The sequence below is a fragment of the Electrophorus electricus genome, chromosome 25, assembly GCF_041902795.1.
Source record: "Electrophorus electricus isolate QZ-2024a chromosome 25, ASM4190279v1, whole genome shotgun sequence".
Classification (NCBI taxonomy): domain Eukaryota; kingdom Metazoa; phylum Chordata; class Actinopteri; order Gymnotiformes; family Gymnotidae; genus Electrophorus; species Electrophorus electricus.
In genome coordinates, this window is record NC_137521.1 from 10,320,147 (window position 1) to 10,337,500 (window position 17,354).

The 17,354-nt window shown below is 40.0% G+C and overlaps 2 protein-coding genes across 3 annotated transcripts in view; both read left to right on the forward strand.

Annotated features, from left to right (window-relative positions):
- The window catches only part of kcnd1 (potassium voltage-gated channel, Shal-related subfamily, member 1), a 56,736-nt gene extending 49,370 nt beyond the window's left edge, over positions 1 to 7,366 (forward strand). The window contains exons 6-7 of the mRNA XM_035521778.2: positions 3,787 to 4,025; positions 5,461 to 7,366. Coding sequence (XP_035377671.1) covers positions 3,787 to 4,025; positions 5,461 to 5,665 — 444 coding nt within the window. The 3' untranslated portion in view covers positions 5,666 to 7,366. The remainder of the gene's footprint in view (positions 1 to 3,786; positions 4,026 to 5,460) is intronic.
- A 5,230-nt stretch (positions 7,367 to 12,596) lies between these two features.
- The window catches only part of LOC113590966 (scavenger receptor cysteine-rich type 1 protein M160), a 14,828-nt gene continuing 10,070 nt past the window's right edge, over positions 12,597 to 17,354 (forward strand). The window contains exons 1-7 of one of the 2 annotated variants that reach the window (XM_081707963.1): positions 12,597 to 13,277; positions 13,772 to 14,092; positions 14,500 to 14,607; positions 14,840 to 15,046; positions 15,450 to 15,659; positions 16,464 to 16,775; positions 17,148 to 17,354. The exon at positions 17,148 to 17,354 is cut by the window's right edge and continues 96 nt beyond it. In XM_081707963.1, the coding sequence (XP_081564089.1) occupies positions 13,969 to 14,092; positions 14,500 to 14,607; positions 14,840 to 15,046; positions 15,450 to 15,659; positions 16,464 to 16,775; positions 17,148 to 17,354 (1,168 nt within the window). In that variant the 5' untranslated portion in view covers positions 12,597 to 13,277; positions 13,772 to 13,968. The remainder of the gene's footprint in view (positions 13,278 to 13,771; positions 14,093 to 14,499; positions 14,608 to 14,839; positions 15,047 to 15,449; positions 15,660 to 16,463; positions 16,776 to 17,147) is intronic. The other variant, XM_081707964.1, reaches the window with a different exon arrangement.

Consider the following 17,354-nt stretch of genomic DNA (forward strand, 5'->3'; position numbering starts at 1 on the left):
AAAAAAGCACAAGCCTAAGATCATATGTGGAGGTGTAGCATCTATGAGGGTGTTCATCTATATTTGGATATATCTGTGCTAGTCTTGCCTTTGAAAAATGAACTTGATTCAGTATTTTGAACTGTATAAGTCTGGAGCATGTGGTGTTTAAATGTGTCCTGTCAATTGTTTCCACCATTGCTCCTCAAACTATACACCAAATCAGGCTCCAGTTGGTCATTATTTTAGTAATAGTTTGGCTATCCATACACGTGAGATGATCATTGCATTCAAAACGTATGGTCAGGATTAAGTAGGTTTAGGGTGCAAGGATGAGAAATGAGGAAGAATTGAAGATCCACAGTTCCTGAAGTTTTAAAATGTGAGTGACTAGCAAATGAAATGTCCTACATGAATCGGAAAAAATGATGAACACATTAAATACTTTGGTGACCTTTATAAAGACAGGATTTTTTCTCTTACCACTGTGTTTAAAAAAAAAAAGGTAAAATCCATCTCAGATGGGGGTAATAAGTTGTTTTTGGTCACAGGAGATAAACTAGAAGATGTGAATTTATGGTCTCATCTCAACTGAAATCAGATCTTTAAGGTGCACAGGACCACTGGGTTGTGAATAAAACCAATCAGGTAGACTGGTAGAGAAGTAAGCAGTGCTGTTTGTGCAGTGGAGGCACATGAACTGGTTTCCAGTCTGCACCAAAGAATGGGAGGTGATTGAAACCAAATTGTGAATATGAGCTTTGTAGTAAAGGTATCCTGGGTGATTTCCCTTCCCAGAGAAATTCGTTTAACTTGCGTTATTCTACCTATCAAGGTCAATGACAGACTCTGTCACCTCTGAAAGTCCAGTTTACTTTGGGCTACTAATGGAGAAATATTTGCAAACTGAAGCAATGGCAGGGTTTGCATTACACTTATTCCCAGGGATTTGAATTCATCTCTAATATTTTGGAAAGCAGTATCGTCATTTCAAAGTTATTCTTAAGAAAGTTCACCATATATCCAGAAATATTATGATTTATATCTATGGAAAGTATAATAGGAATATTATAGACAGGATTAGATATGTACAGCAAAAGATCATCAGCATGTGACAATTTAAATTCGCCACCATTTCTAATTATTGCATATAGCGCGGGAGAAGATCTCAGTGCCACAGATAATGGTTCAATAACAAACACAAAGGAGAACAGAGAGAGGAGACATCTCCGCCATGTGACATGCTTGGCTTTGACGTGGTCAGAGCTTGTCATTAATGCACACTCGAGCCAAAGCGGATGTGTATAAAAAATGCATCCGAGAGATGAATAGTTTACCTGATCTGAGTTTGTGAAGCACAGCAAAGAGATCCATTCTACACAGTCAAAGGCTTTTCTGGTGTCTGATTAAATAAAACATTTGAGTGACTGCAGAGGATTCGGAGTAAATTATATTTAAGAGAGTTCTGACATTGTAAAACAACTCTCTCCCTTTTATGAAGTCAGTTTTATAGGTATGACACTTGGAAGAACATTTTCTAAACACGCTGCACTTTAGCAAGTAATTTAGCATCCATACTCAGCAAAGCAAAACGTCCACACGAGGTCCTTGCCCTTCTACAGGAGCAATGTTACAGCTGCTACTCTGCTACAAAATATTTTGTAAAGTTCTACAGAAAAGACGTTTTTGCGCTGATACAATTTCTTCTGTGCTAAGAGGGTCATAGAAGTCTTGGGGAATATCTGTATCTACCATTGTGAAATTGAGATTTTAGAAAGAGGAAGCCATCTCAGTCATCACTGGGGAGAGTTTCTGAATTGTACAAATTGCATAAAACCATTTAAAGACAGCATTAATTTCGGCTGCATTAGAAGTCAACTCGCCATTCTCATCTTGGATCTGAGACAGTGTGAGGCTGTCTGCTGCTTTTGCTGATGAGTCAGTTTGCCCTGTCTCCACAATCAAAATATGGATCAGTAGTGTGTGGTATAAACTCAGCATCATGTCTTGTTACGAGTTCAAAGTCATTGTGACGAGACAAAATGCACAGATGCTCGCAGGTAAAATTAGGAGGAATCATTTTACTGAGAAAAGGACAAACCAGAGCCACATGCATTAAACATGCAAGGATCAACACCAGAGTAGGACAAACTGTTCCAACAGGGAGGTTCCTTGAGCATAAACCAGAGCAGGCAGAGGTGGGCGCCGAGCAGGCTGCAGACAACAGACAAAACAGAGCAGCAAATCCAAAAGCATGTCATCTGCAAAGTGGGCAATTGTAGAAACAGAGAACAATCAGAACAGAAAGAACACAGTATATTTAAACATGGGGAATTAATGAGGAAGAGGAGGGTTCCATCAATATTGCAGAGATGTGGATTGCCAGTGAGTCATTGGATTGGTGGAGTTGATGGCTCTCCACATGACCGCCTGAGGTAGCTTGGGTGGTTGGAATAGGTGGCATTGGGAGGCGATCAGAGGATGTGTTAGTGGCGTACTGTTGGTGTATACTATGGATGTTGGTAGCAAATTCTTGTATTTTGGATTTGGACGTTTTGTATATGTAGGATGAGTAAGGCATGATTTGTCCTCTTCTAAGGACTTGTAGTGTTTCCCACAATAAGGACTATGATGCAGTATCCTTCTGGTAAACAATTTTTGACATAAAATCATTACATTTATCATCTGATAAAAGCATAGAACTGATCCCCCATAGAGAAGGCCATGGGTATGACTGATGAACAGGTGAAAAGAAGGAAAAATCTTTGGCTTTGGGATTGCAAAACCTCCATGGATCAGAACAGCCGTTCCTAGTCATAAAGTCTGATGGAGATTTGGACATGGAGTCAGGCATTAGAGTGAACTGCTATGAAGTCAATAACACAATATATGTCACCACCTAATGAGCATGTGAGCATGTGAGTACTGAATGAGGTAAGGCTTTATAACTCGCAGTGAAATGGTTTAAGATTCCTGGAGTGAGAGAGAACTTTGAATCTTTTCTCAGGGCTGCCCATAGCCTTGATATTCCAACTCAGAAATCTAACAGATGGAGTAATGCCTGCTCACCAAGAAAACCCACAACACATTTAAAAAACCAAACGTTTTATCCCATCCATTGGAAAGAGAGTGCACACTCCAGTAGTGCCCTCTCTGTCAGTTGCACTTACAACTAAAAGAAAACCAAACCACATAATGGAGCCCCACAGAATGAGTGAACAGTGGATTCTTTTAGCACTGCCCTGAAATGTTCAACTGAGTTTTACCCAGTGTATACACTCAAGATAATATGATTTAAGGCTTTACTAAAGTGCATCTGGAAAAGAGGTGTGTGCCTCCTCAGCTGCAGTATAACCAAAGGCACAGAAACGTTATACATACATATAATGAACTTGCAAACAAAACTGCATTGACATTTGCACACAAATCAGTATGAAGAGAATGTAACTCATTAACCGAGTTATGCTTAACAGAGAAGGTGGTAGATTTACATCAAGGTGTATCATTGAGTCATTGACCCTCACATCTATATCTGCATATCTATGGAAAAAGGCCATCATAACCCCACCCTCACCCCCCAAAAAAAGTAGTAATGTTTTTTGAATGATTCTGATTATTCATGGTCTTGAACTGAACTGAGGTTTTTGTGGTTTCTGCTTAAATCCAGTCTCTCATCTTGGGCTTTCTCCCCTCTTAGTTGTGGTCTTTACCTGAATGGCACCAAGGTCATTTCAAACATGGTCGTGTCAAACCCAACCTTAAGAACTGCATACTGCATCACTAGTATGTTCTCCCATCCTTCCACAGAACCACGAGTTCACTGACGAGCTCACCTACAGCGAGATGTGCATGACCGAGTCGGTGGGCTACCGCACCAGCCGCAGCACTTCCGTGTCCAGCCAGCAGGGGGTGTCCTCGTCCTGCTGCCCACGCAGGGCCAAGCGGAGAGCCATCCGTCTAGGCAACTCCACGGTGTCGGTCAGTCGTGGCAGCGTCCAGGAGCTGGATACCCTGCCCGTGCAGAAGAGCTCCGCCATCCCCCAGAGGTGCGGATAGCACGGCACCCTCTCTCCTAACATATTTACACTTCTAACGCGTGAGGAGGCTCACTGAGGTGATGTCATACCCATCTGTTACTGTGGCACCTGATGATGACATCATACCAATACAGGCCTTATACTGATGTTACATTCCTAGAGTAAGTCCCCTGATTTACGATGAACAGGCTTTGCGAGATTTCTGAGCACCTCTCATTATCATCACTGCCATCGCTGCTAAAGGAGTTTGGGGAGGAGCTTTATCTTTACATTTCTTTTGGGGTTGTTTATGAAACATTCAGAAAATCACTTGCACATAGAAGGCACATAGAAGGTGTTATAAGCAGGAAGAGGGAAATAGAAAATAAATATGCAAGTTAAAACCCATGGATTGTAGACTTACTATATCACTCAAAATGTTTTTCATAGACTTAAAATCATTTAAATTTTATGGCTATGCTTAAATTTGTCTTTAAGATAAATATAAATAAAAAGGTATGTATTAAAACTAATATTTTTAAATTAATTAATTTAAATTGCCCTCTCAGCAAATAGTTTTCATTCAGAACTTTAGGCTTTCACCCTACAGGTGCTCAGAATATGTATGAATTTCTTCAAGAAAAGCATCTGCCTCTTGAAGCTGGTTTAGAGAACACCAAGAGTGGGGAAGTGCCATCATCAAAGGGCACCCATGTTGAAGAAACAAATTTCTAAGACACACAAAATCACATGTGCATTCTTTTGTTTTGCTACCTTAATAGCTTTTCTAAAACATGGAAACAGTAAAAATATTTTTACTGTCGACTTCAAGGGCGTCTGCTTGTTTTTGTCATGAGCAGTTATGATTGGTTGATGTCAATTTACATTTTGAGAAGGAAGATCTTGAAAACGACAGAAATCGCTGGACAAGTGTCATAATGCACAATTTACCGACACCCCCTAGTGATGACTTGCAGCAGTGTGAGGTTAATTCTAACATGCTAGTCAGATCCTTCCTGATTCAAAGTGAAATATGTGGCTTGGCAGTAAAATATGAAATCACTTTTGCAAGCTCATGCTATTTAAATATAAACTCATGAAACATTCAGTATTTAATGCTAAATGATGACCCACTGAGTTGAAGTAACTTTATCACCACACAAGCATAGATAAAAATTAATTGTTAAAAATTAAAAAAACAAAAAGACCCTGCCAGCAAAAATGTCTTAGAAATTGGTACACATACTAAATGTGAAATGTGTGTTCAAACACTAACTCATTATTTTGTAACCAAAAGATGAAACATTACTGAAAATGACAGTGTATTGGGTTGCCGAGGTTCAGGAATATTACTGAATTTGTTTCTCTCTCTCTCTCTCTCTCTCTCTCTCCCGCTTTGTGTGTGTGTGCATGTGTGTGCATCTTTGTGTGTGTGTGTGTGTGTGTGTTTTCCTGTCTCGAGCAGTCGCTCCAGCCTCAACGCCAGGACGGAGGAGCTAAAACTGAACTGTGAGCAGTGTGACTTCACTGCAGCCATTGTTAGCATCCCCACCCCTCCCGCCAATACCCCCGATGAGAGCCTGGCCCCCTCGCCCACCAGGCTGCACTTCCTGCGTGACGCGCGTGTTGCCTGCACCACCCAGGCCGCAGTCAAGATCTCCGCTTTATAACCTCCTCCGAGCACACGGGCTTGGCCCCACCGCACACAGGAAAGGAGGGGCGTTCCCTGCCAGACATCCTAACACCACAAAAAAAACAACATCTGGAGATATGGCCAGTCCTTTGCAAACAGCACCTAGCTATGGCTTCCTCCAAGACTTCCAGCTCTCCCGACAAACCAGAGGATTTGAGCAGACAAGGTGTAAATGAAGTTTGAATCAAGAATAAATGAGAGTGGAGGAGCAGATTAATGTCAGGATTTTTGTTTGTTTGTTTTAAATGACTGACTCTTAGGAGTTTATGTGACTGAAATCCTTTCATAGACCTTCATTGCTGATTCTTTTGTTGAAGAGGATTCATAGAAGTGGATCTGGAATTTCTTGAAGAGTTTTCCGAGTGAAACGAAAGCGGACGGATTGGTTGGTCGCCTTGTACTGTGAAATGATACATCCACGCACAGACATGGGGGAACTGGAGGTCTTTACCAGATATGCAACAATTAAACCGATAGGACTTATACCTATAAGTTCATTGTGTATACAATTGAACACAAAATTATATTCCTATATAGATACATCTTTACATGTTAGAGAGACATTTAAATGCTCTAATCTGCAATAGAAACATGGAAATTATGGTTGAGACTCTCTGGGCAGTATATATGTATCATAATTTGTGTCATACTTCACATGCATCTTCCACACTTAACAAAAAAAACTAAACAAAAGTGAGCTGTCAGCCCTACTCAGACATGCATGTTATTGTTCTGTAAATCGCAGACAATGGAGCAGCTAAGATGCTAGTGTCACCTATTTTTGCATGGTAATTCCTTTCTCTCTGTTTTGTTTTGTCCACTTTTATTTCCTGACATCAGTGGGGAAAAAATATAAAATATTATTGATCAAAACAGAAAAGTGCTCAGTCACTTAAAAAAAAAAGCAAAAAAATATCAGGCATGTTTTTGGCAGAAATCTTTAGCCGGATGTACCTGGGTGAGCGTGGGTGTCCGCAGGTGTAAGCAGGGGTCGGACTGAGGTTGGTGGATAAGCCTTGTGTACACTGGTCACAAATATGCATGGATACCGTTGTAGGTATTTTTGATTTTTTACATGTTTGCTCCTTTTGGAAGTGAATAGCAGAAGAGTTGTTTTACAGAATATTATTGTATGTTATTATGAATGGAGATGAATGAAGGGACTGATGTGTCATTTAGTTGGCTCATAACCTAATACCTTTAGAAGAATAATTTATGTTTCTCAGTTGACCTGAATCGTGTGTATTATTTTAACATTATGTCAGTGCAGCCAGACTTTTAGTTTATCCTCAGCCTTGTGTAATTGCTAAGTTCATGATTTACCGATCAGCCATGTGCAACACCGAAACTGGCAATAAAAATGTCATTATTTTAGTAAAAAGCAAAAGAAAGGTAATCATTTTCATTAAGAAAACAAACTTGCACTCAACCATGATGACAAATGTATGTAACTGTTTACAGTTTCAGAGTTATTTGTGTATTTGCTAGCTTGATTGTGTTTTTTTTTTTTTTCCTCCATCCAGTTGTATTTGAGAGCATAAAGTACTGAGCTCAGAGCTGGTCAGACGCCTGCCCTCATGAAATGGCTCTGGTGGGAGGAGTGAAGGAGAGTGATGGCTTTGAAAAGCACAGAGGTGTATAGTCTATTCCACAAATAAAGAGAACAGAATTCAGCAAATGGAATGTCTGTCGACTCTTACACAGTGCTGGCCACCAAATTGCAACGGGAAGGACTGTGTGACTGTGTGATAGGGTTTCCAGACCATCCAAACTTAAACAACTGGTTAAACTATTTATTTAAAAGGGCATTAATATCATTTAAAAGGTCGTCATTCCCTGATAGCATGGTCTTTTAAAAAAGTGAATGAGTGAGCTGCCTGATTGAATTCTTCCCCGATGAGGGTTCTGGGAGGGTTTTCATCCAGCGACATGCATCTTTCCCAGTAAATTGTCAAGTCCCATATATTAGTAATTTCTGCATTTGGATTATATTGAGGAAGTGATATATGTTTAGCAATATATCGGGTATATATGTTTAGCAATATACTTGTTTTCTTTACAATCAAGTGTCCCCATCAAACAAATATTCAAATTTGTTTTGCTGGGAGAGACCGATTTATCAGCAGCCTAAGAAAATACTGACTTGACTGCAAGACTAATTTTACCTCTAGTCGTTGCCATAGTAACGGGTCTACAGTAAAGTTTAACCAAGTTGTTGGAATCACTGGCAAAAAAAACTTTGCGCAGGTAAAGCTAAAGAAATGAGTGGTATTCAAGGTTTGAATTCAGACACTTGGGTGTGGTTTAAGTGCATTCCCTGTGGTGGGGTCATCTTTAAACAGTGAAGTATTTACCGAGACTTTTCTTCCGTGAGTGATGGACAGGACAAGACCGATGGCCCTTATAATCACTCCCACTTCTGAAGTGCTCCCATACAGACAGGGAAAAAAACAGGAAATCAATACACATTTCTCTTTTTGTTATGGGAGCAAGTAGCTGTGACAGAGTGCAGGCCCTGCACAGAATGATGCGTCCAGCCATTTCACCTGCCTCTACATGCTCGACGTTGTCAAGATTTAAACCCTTTGGACTGGCTTTCTGGACACGGGTTAAACTTGCTCTCAGATTTTTGTTTTTAACCTCCGTCTACCCATGGCTGGCATTCATTATGTGTTGCTTTTTCCATTGTGGTCCAAGACTACAGGCTGAGGCTAGTAGCTGGACACCTGAGTGGGGGCTTGACTTCCTGTTACCTCTGCCAGATGGGCGTGGTTTCGTGTTTGCCTCTGCTGCGTGGGTGTGGCTTCTTTACCAGGATCCTTTGCTAAATAATTGATCGTTAGTCCATACCACACAGGAATTTGTGAAGAGCTCTGATGCTAAATGTACCTGCTCCTAAGAACTATGGCCAACAGCGTGCCTCGCCCTTAAGAGCAGAGGTGCACATTTTTTGTCCTACTGACCAATACAAATCTTGTCTGCAGATTCAATTTGTACATGTACGTGTTATGCTCTGAGTAAGAGATGCCCTGTAATGTATATGCAGGATTAGCCTGCGCTATCCAAATCCTAGTCTCAGCTCTAGCCTAACATTACATTTCAACCATATTCTAACCTAATCTTGAGATTTGTAATCTCATTTAAACTGTGATAACAGCCAAAATGGCACATCGAGAAAAGGCCCACTTCCCTCAATGAGCTCTGATTTTTTTGGAAACATCACTGAGGTTTTCCCAGTGAGGTGCTGCCATGGCTTCCTAGATGGTGACAGGGCATCATTCAACTCGTCTGGGACTGGAGTACTTCACATGCACTCATAAAGAAATGCCCCATGAACTGCTTCCTGTTTACTCACCAGGGAATCAATAATCTGATTCCTGTAGCTGTGAAGACAAACCCCTGCACATTTTTAAACCTCTGAAAAATCACCCACAAAATCTCCAGCAGATGTTTATTGAATAGTTGGGATTCAGGGGCTTTTGCTTGTACTCTTTATGCAGTATTTCTGTAAGGGTTGGCACCCCTCCAGCCACCAGGGGGAGGCCTCGAGTCAGGCACACTACTAATCAGGCTTGATGCCCAACAGCTGGGCTAGATCTATAAAAGCCCAGTACCCAGTCACTCAGTGCTGGGTCTTTGCTGAAGTGTTGAGCCAAGCGCCTAGCCAGTAACTTTTGGGTATTGAGGTCTGTGAGCCCTTGTGCTATGCCTCTCTTCTGCTCTGCGAGTGTGTCTGTGCTTTTACACATCCCCTCCCCTCTCCAGTTTGTCTTTCTCCTGAGGCCCCCCTTAGCCATTAAAGTTCTTCCCCATTTTCTGGCTTTGTTTGGGAAGTTTTAGTTTGGTTTTCCCCAGTGCATCGGGGCTGCCATTCTTCCCATGGCAACCTTCTGTTCTCCATTTTTCCACCCTCAGTGTGGTGTTTAGTTTTTCCTCTCATTTTGCCATCCTTCATTCCTTTGAAGTGCGATTTACGCGCAGGTAGTTTTGATGGCTGTCGTAGTCTAGAGGGAGTTCGTTTGCCTCGCAGCAAAGCGGCCAATGTTCAACTCGCCACCTTTGGGTTTTTTTATCCTTTGCTTGTTTTACCTGTTCTTTGATCTAACTGTTTTGCACACAGGGCCGCCATCATTAAAGCGTGATGGCTCCCCCAGTAGACCCAGTAGACTGTCGGTGCTGTTACCTATCTGACCTGCGTTCAAACCCAGTTTCAACCAGCTTGGTGTTTATTTATTTAGGTGATGCATGCTGCATTTTAGGCATTTTTTTTTCACCCAAAGCTCACACAAATATTATTTGGAAGCAACCACACATGCTTCTGGTAGTTATCGCTCGCTCTCTCTCTCGCTCGCTCTCTCTTATCAGTTTATCTATCTCTATGTAGGCTGAACCACAAAACCGCCAATCTTCATCATGGAGGTTTGTGCTATGGAAATGTTAAGTATCATTTCCTCTAAGCTGTAAGTGCAGGGCCAGTTCAGTGAAAAAAACCTGCAGTAGTTATGTGATTTAAGAACCAGGTAGTGGTGTCTGCCTCCTCATTCATCAAGAAACTGGAGGAAACAGTTTTAATGAGGTTATGGGTCTCCTAAATTTATAAAAAAGAACTCTTGATATACTCCCACACATGCATGCAATGCCCAAACAGAGACAGAGTTACCTAAATACCTGAAGTACTTTGAAATTAAGCATGCCAGTCTAAGCATGGCCATCTTTTAATTGGCTGACCTGTTGCACTCTTACAAAAGCTAGAAAGCTGAACTAGCCACGGTTGCATGTGTGAAAAACCGGCCGGATCCAGCGCCGTGCTGCCTGAGGAGACCAGGACACTACGGCACTCTTTCTTTATCTCCGAGATGTGTTCGAAATATGGAAGCAGCAGGAAGAATCATCCACCAGCATGTAGGAGTAACAGACGAGTTACTCAATCATTTCAATGATAGGAAATGTTACCAGTTTCAGATTAATGCCATTTTTAATAAGCAGGAGTTATTAAAATAGAGGTGTCTATTATAAAAATCCTTTTATGTGTATGCACAGGTATTTTCCGTAAAAAACTCTCATCAATGGCTTCTTAAATTCTCAAATACTTCTTAAATACTTAAGCAATTTTATCAATGGCATGTCTGTTCTCAAATACTTCTAATTTGTGTACTTTGCTTACCACTAGAAAGTACAAAAATATTCTCACATCACACCATATCAAGTTTAAAAACATATAGTCCTGTTCAGGGAAAAGGTTTTCAGTCAGTCAAAGTAAACACGCACTTGTTGGTCTTCTCTCTGGACACCTGTGGCAAGTCAGAGAGAAGAAGGCAGGGAAGGAGCTCCAAGGCTGTGGTGCCTGATGCTCGAATGCCTGCACTCCCATAGAGGAGAGGCAGGCAGGTGGTCCGCTGTGGTGGCCACTGAATGAGCAGCGTAGTGTTCTGAAAGGGAAGCACTCTGAAGGGAAGCTGAGAGAGGTATCTCCTCTGATTTGTGGTACAGTTGTGATCCAGCTGTGTTTCTGTAAGAGTAATTCATTTTTAATTCATTCAAGATTTTGCCCAATAATCTGATTTGGGTCATTTTGTTGATTTTCACAAAAGAGAAAAATGAGCTCTGAAATCTTTATTTAGAAACAGGCTTGATAACTTGATTTTGTGTGAAATGTTTCATGAAAACAAAGAAAAAAAAATCAGTCAACTGATTTTAAGGGCTACAAATGTTGTTAGTTGATTACATTAAAATCCTAAAATATATCAAGCTTACAACCTTTACAGCATTTTATCAATATCTTAATACCTTGCAAATATCAATATATTGTGTGAGATATATACAGACATGTTATAATAACTAACATCTCTATTGAAATGGAGGGTGTATTCTTGGTGGATGGTAATGAGAGTGTGACATCATACAGGGCTTATAACCAGGTCAGTGGGTTTTTTACACTCCATCATTCCGTGTTTTCTCGCCAGTAACCATGTGGTTTCTGCTCATTTGCTTACAAGTACCAGCTCTACAAGGCAAGTAAACCCTTTTGTATCTTTATAATGAACATTTGGTTTATCTATCTGATAATATGTAATTGCGCTTAAAGAAACCCATAGAAATCCTGGGGTCAAGGCCCAAACACCTGGCTAAAGGTATTTTTAAGTATATTTTAAAATATTTGTTCATTCATTCACTGTGAAAATATCACTGGCATAATCCTCTTTGTTGTGACAATTAACTGTTATTACTGGAAATTTCTCCTACTTGGTCCTACTACAAAACCTTTTTGTTCATGGTTAAAAACATCAACAAAAATAAGCACAAAGTAAAAGCTAGTGTTGCAAAACCAAGGAATGCACTTGTTCTGAAGCCGTAATCATAAATCAATTCAGTAAATAACTTAATTATGGCGCATAAGTAACTTAAGTGATAACAATGGAGTATCACTACAGAAACGGCATGCATAATAGCCAAAAGGAAGCTCAAATTATATATTAACGATGATCCATAAACGTTCAAAAGATTTTCTTTTTAAAATGTTTTTTACTTTTTCGAATAATAAAGAATGTATATAACACAAATGTAATCATGCAGTGATGAAAAATGTGTCAAATGTAAAATATTTTCAATTACATGAAAAAGAATTTCAGCATCAAACTTGTCTTAGAAGCAAAGGTAGGTAAAACAGCTTTTAAGATGATAAACAGACATTGGGTATGTGGTAAACATGGTAAAGCAAAATCACATCATTGGAACAAGTTTTCTGTAGTAGGCGTTGTTGTATACTTATACATATACATTACATTCATCCATCTATTTATTTATTTATTAGTTAATTGTTTAATGCATTGCTAAGTAAAATATAATACATATTAAACAACATGCTAATAATAATAATAATAATAATAATAACAATAATAATAATAATAATAATAATGATGATAATAACAACCGGTTTTATGTCATATGAATTTTGTAAGGTTAAGGAAAGAGCTAACAGAACTAATGAAGTCCTTTTCTTTTTGTGTAGTATTTGTCTCTACTACCTGTTTCATATAAAATGTTTTTATATTTATAATTTATTATTATTTAGTAATTTTATTTGTTGTTTTGTTAATGGCTTATGTTTACCATGTCTTGTCTTAGGAATCCTATGCAGCAGTTTTAGTTGTACTTCAAATCTACAAAAGTGGCAATATTATTATTATTATTATTATTATTATTATTATTATTATTATTAATAATCATTATCATCATCATCTGTACCAGTGCAGATGGTGCACTATACGATTAGTCTTCTTCCATGTTAATCTACGTGTTGTGTTTTTTTTAATTCTGTGCAGTCATGGCTTTGACAGGGCTGTGGTTTAACTGAAACTTCTGTGGGGCGACATGAACGCATCTCAGAATCAGCACTAATATGCAATTTAACCAAAGCAGAAAACGAACACAGGCAGATAAGATGCAAAAGAGCACAGGCAGAATGTGGTTAACTATTCCTCATCTTTCCGTGCTCACTCATAGCTATATTTTCCACCAAACATGAAGTTTTCACACCTACTGGCAACTGCAAATTGCAGCCTGGCACACGATATCAGTGCAGCAATGGGGTAAATAACTTAAACAATCATCGAAAACTACTCTGTGATTATAATAATGAATATCATTTATGTAACCTACAGCAAACATTTCTTTATTAATGTCAATTTTATTCTTAATTTATTTGACATTTATGGTACTTGCATACATACAGATATGACTCAGCAATTTTCCACCCTAGAAAAAGATAGTACAGAAAGATAGTTTTTCTCCAGAATTCGGTTCCAACCATAATCTAACATTCATAATCCAGAAATGGTCCTTAAAACAATCTGAATAACAATAAATTTTGCTGGATTAAGACTGGAACTAGACGACACGGGACATCTTGCAAATGTGGATGTAATTGGTGCACAGGTGTTTCCCAGCTTCAACATTCCTGATTCACATATTCTCTATATCAAAGATTACTTTTACATTACTAGATTATTGTTGTTAGCATAATGGTGGGAAAGGCTCCTTATTTGTTATGCTGCAGTGTGAGATGTGTTTAATCCCTTCACAGCACAGGAACGGATCGCTCTAAAGGACTCAGACAGCCCGTGCAAGGGCCGTCTAGAGGTGTACCACCAGAACCAGTGGGGCTTGATTGGCTTCCATGAGTGGCACAACAAAAATGGTGAGGTTGCCTGCAGGTCTCTGGGTTGTGGGTCACACCGGAGCTCTGGCTATGCCGAATTCAGGTACCCCCCTAACCGAGCCATGGTCTTTTGGATGGATAAGGTGAACTGCACCGGAGTGGAGAAGAGTCTTTGGGAATGCAAATTCCTTGGGTGGAACGCCACTCAGTGGCAACCCAACAATTACATCGTGGTTGAATGCTCAGGTATGAGAGATGTGTCGAGACTTCTCGAAGTACCGTCCCAAAAGCATAACTGCCTTGTCTTTAATTTTTAAAAAAGCCTGCAGGTCAAAAACACTTAGCTGATTCAGTAGAGAAGACCAGTGAAAAAGGAATAATTCCAAATATCATTAATGTTTTGCTCAGCTAATATTTTTTTTAAATTGCATATTATTTAGGTACTGTTAGGCCTACTAAAGTAACTGTCAAGCTTTACATTAAGCAGTAATAAAACTGTTTTACTGATCTGCAATGCCTAATTAATGATATGTATTCCAAATCTGTTTTCTCACTCTGAATCTAAAAGATGACTAAAAACCCTTAAATTTGGCAAAGAGGTCTGAATGCATAATAGATATATTTCTCATTCGTTTTGGTTTTCCCTTCCTCAGGGCCCATTACTCTGACTTTAAATCACAATGGAAAGAACAACACATGTGCTGGAGTGGTTCAGTTTCAAGTACCGCCATTCATAGTCAGTGTGTGTAATAGAGACTGGGGTGAGTTTACTATTCATCACTAGACAATTTGTGAATCTGAATTTTCTCACAAGGACAAAAGCACACGTATTCCATGTGGTCTTGTAATGCACTTGTACTGGTGATAGTGGTAACAGTCCCTTGGGTGGTCTCCTAGTGAGCCTCTGTCGCTGCAATAACAGTTAACTGTCCTGCCAGCGGTAACAGATAGTGACTGGTGGGCTTTAATGAGAAAAATATCTACCCGGTACAGATGAAAGCAGAGCAGATATGGTGTGCAGAGAGCATCAGTGCGGAAGATATCACAAGATCCCCAAAACCGGAACGTTTCATGTAGACCGGGCATCACACTATGTACCTCTCAGCTGTGTTGGTGGAGAGAGCTTCTCCTGGCAGTGTGTGAACTGGGTATCCCCGAGGCCAAATACATGTCACGAAGAAGCCGGTGTCATCTGCTCAGGTAAGATCACGGCACGACATTATGCTTCTGCCGAGCCTACCTCCCCCTGACTCGCGAGAGCTTTCACACTATGTGAACTACGAGTCTGCATTCTCAGCACCTTTCATTACAAATGATGTGTAAACCCCTTCAGTCTCATTACAGTCCACAGCTCATAGTGAGCGTTTCAACTAATTCTGTAATGTTGGTTAGGTCTGTCACCTTGAACTAGAGCTGGATATAGGGTGGTTGCACTTCTCCATCCACCCAAAATAACCGTTTCAGTGTCTCCAAACTGGAAATTTCAGAAGACTTTGTGTGATTTATTATTAATTTGCCCATCTACATTTATTTATTTAGAGATTTATTTATATAGAATTATAGCTGTATCGAGGCATGATGTGGTTCTAATCAAACTCAACAGAACATGTCAGTGTCCGTCTGCATGGCGGTGCAGATGTTTGCAATGGCACCCTGGAGGAGTATAACAGCACTGAGTCCTCGTGGGCTCCTGTAAAATATACAGAGGATATCTACAAGAGGGCTGAAGACATATGCTCTATGCTGATGTGTGGTAAATCTGTCAGCGTGAAACCATATAATGAAACCAACAACATCTGGCTAACATGCTCAGGTAAGCAGGCATACACGGGACAGTTCAAAGGAACCGTCCTAGAGACGCTAACCGTGGTGGAAAGGCAGCAGAAGTCTGCATCAGTGCTAGCGTGATAACCGCCTCACCTGCACTGGTCGGCTATAGCTAAGATGTGCTTACAGGTGCATAGAGCAACTTGCGACAATACTCAAGTTTAAGTAATGTTACCTCAAAGTAATAAGTAATAATCCAAGGAGAAGTAAAAGTAGGCTGAGTAAGTAAAAAAGCATATGTAATTTTCTTTAAAAAAAAAAAGAAAAAAGTTTTAAATATGCATATGAAATGTTTAAGAATTCACTAGACCGCTGAGTTAACTATACAATTTTAATGTAGGTTAATTTCTTAGTAACGATAGTAATACTTAGTTCTATTTTTGTGATACATATCATTTTGTAAAATATAGGTTAATTATAAAGTTAAAGGTATGACTAAATGCAAAGCACTAACTGAACAAAGGAATAAAATTAAGCGCAAGAAATTAATTAGCTAGAAGGTCTACGTGAAATAATCATGAAAGGCTAAACGTTCTCAGAGTGAACGTACATTTTCCCACAAGGGCACTTAAGTATTCTGATTTGAATTTTCTATTAATGTAAAAATGCATTATTACTTGCTATTAAAATGTTCATTAATGTAAAGACAATTGCACCATAAATACGTAAGATTAATGTATGTTTTTTTACTGTTATTGCTGGAAAAAAATATTAACGAACCGACAGCAGTGGAAAGTATTTTTAAGTATTATCCGATTTAAACTCCTCTTTTCCACACCGCGGCTTTCAGATCGTATTAACGTGGAGCTGGTGAGAGCGCAACGGCCCTCGCAGTGTCACGGGGAGATCTACGTCCGCGTAAACGGTTCCGGACGCGCGGTGTGCTTTGACGGCATGGACGCGGAGGAACACAGGAAGACCGGGGACGTGGTGTGCCGGGAGCTCCGCTGCGGGAAACTGCTCGAGGCAAGCGAAGGAAACGGAACGGAGCGCGGCTTACTCAGTCACGTGGACTGCCACGGGAACGAAGGCTCGCTGTGGGAATGCCTGCGCAAACACAATACCGGGCCCTTTTGCAAAACCATCAAAGTCACTTGCGCAGGTAACACGAATAATCTGTGATTTATCAACAATGCAAAATATCGCAATTCAGAAAGACAGGTGGGGGGAAAAAATCTATTTAAATATACGAGTCAAAGCATAACTGAAATAAAGGATGGAGGTACAATTCTATTTTCCTCTTTGTAATTTATTCACTATAGTTTACGACCTTTATTCATCCATTTTAAATTCTTCACCCTTTGATAAGTCCTGTTTAGTATTAAAATATTTTAGTAGTTTTAAACTAGGCTAATTAATTGCCTGTTTGAATCACAGCAAGAAGTCTGGGGTGGAAAGAATACGCGGACATGTTAAATAACCCATAGTGTTAAATGCCCCATTGCACTCAAACCGTCACTCCTTTCCATGGCAGACAGCCTGGACGTGCGCCTTGAGGATGGACTGGACAGATGCGCAGGCCGACTGGAGGTGCGGTTCGAGGGGTCGTGGTGGCGCGCTACAGACTGGAGTAACGATAACTCAGACGTGGTGTGTCGCCATCTCAACTGTGGCAAATCGTTCATTACTGAAGAGAATATCTTCGTCAACGGCAAACTCCCTGTGCTGAAATGGAAAATGC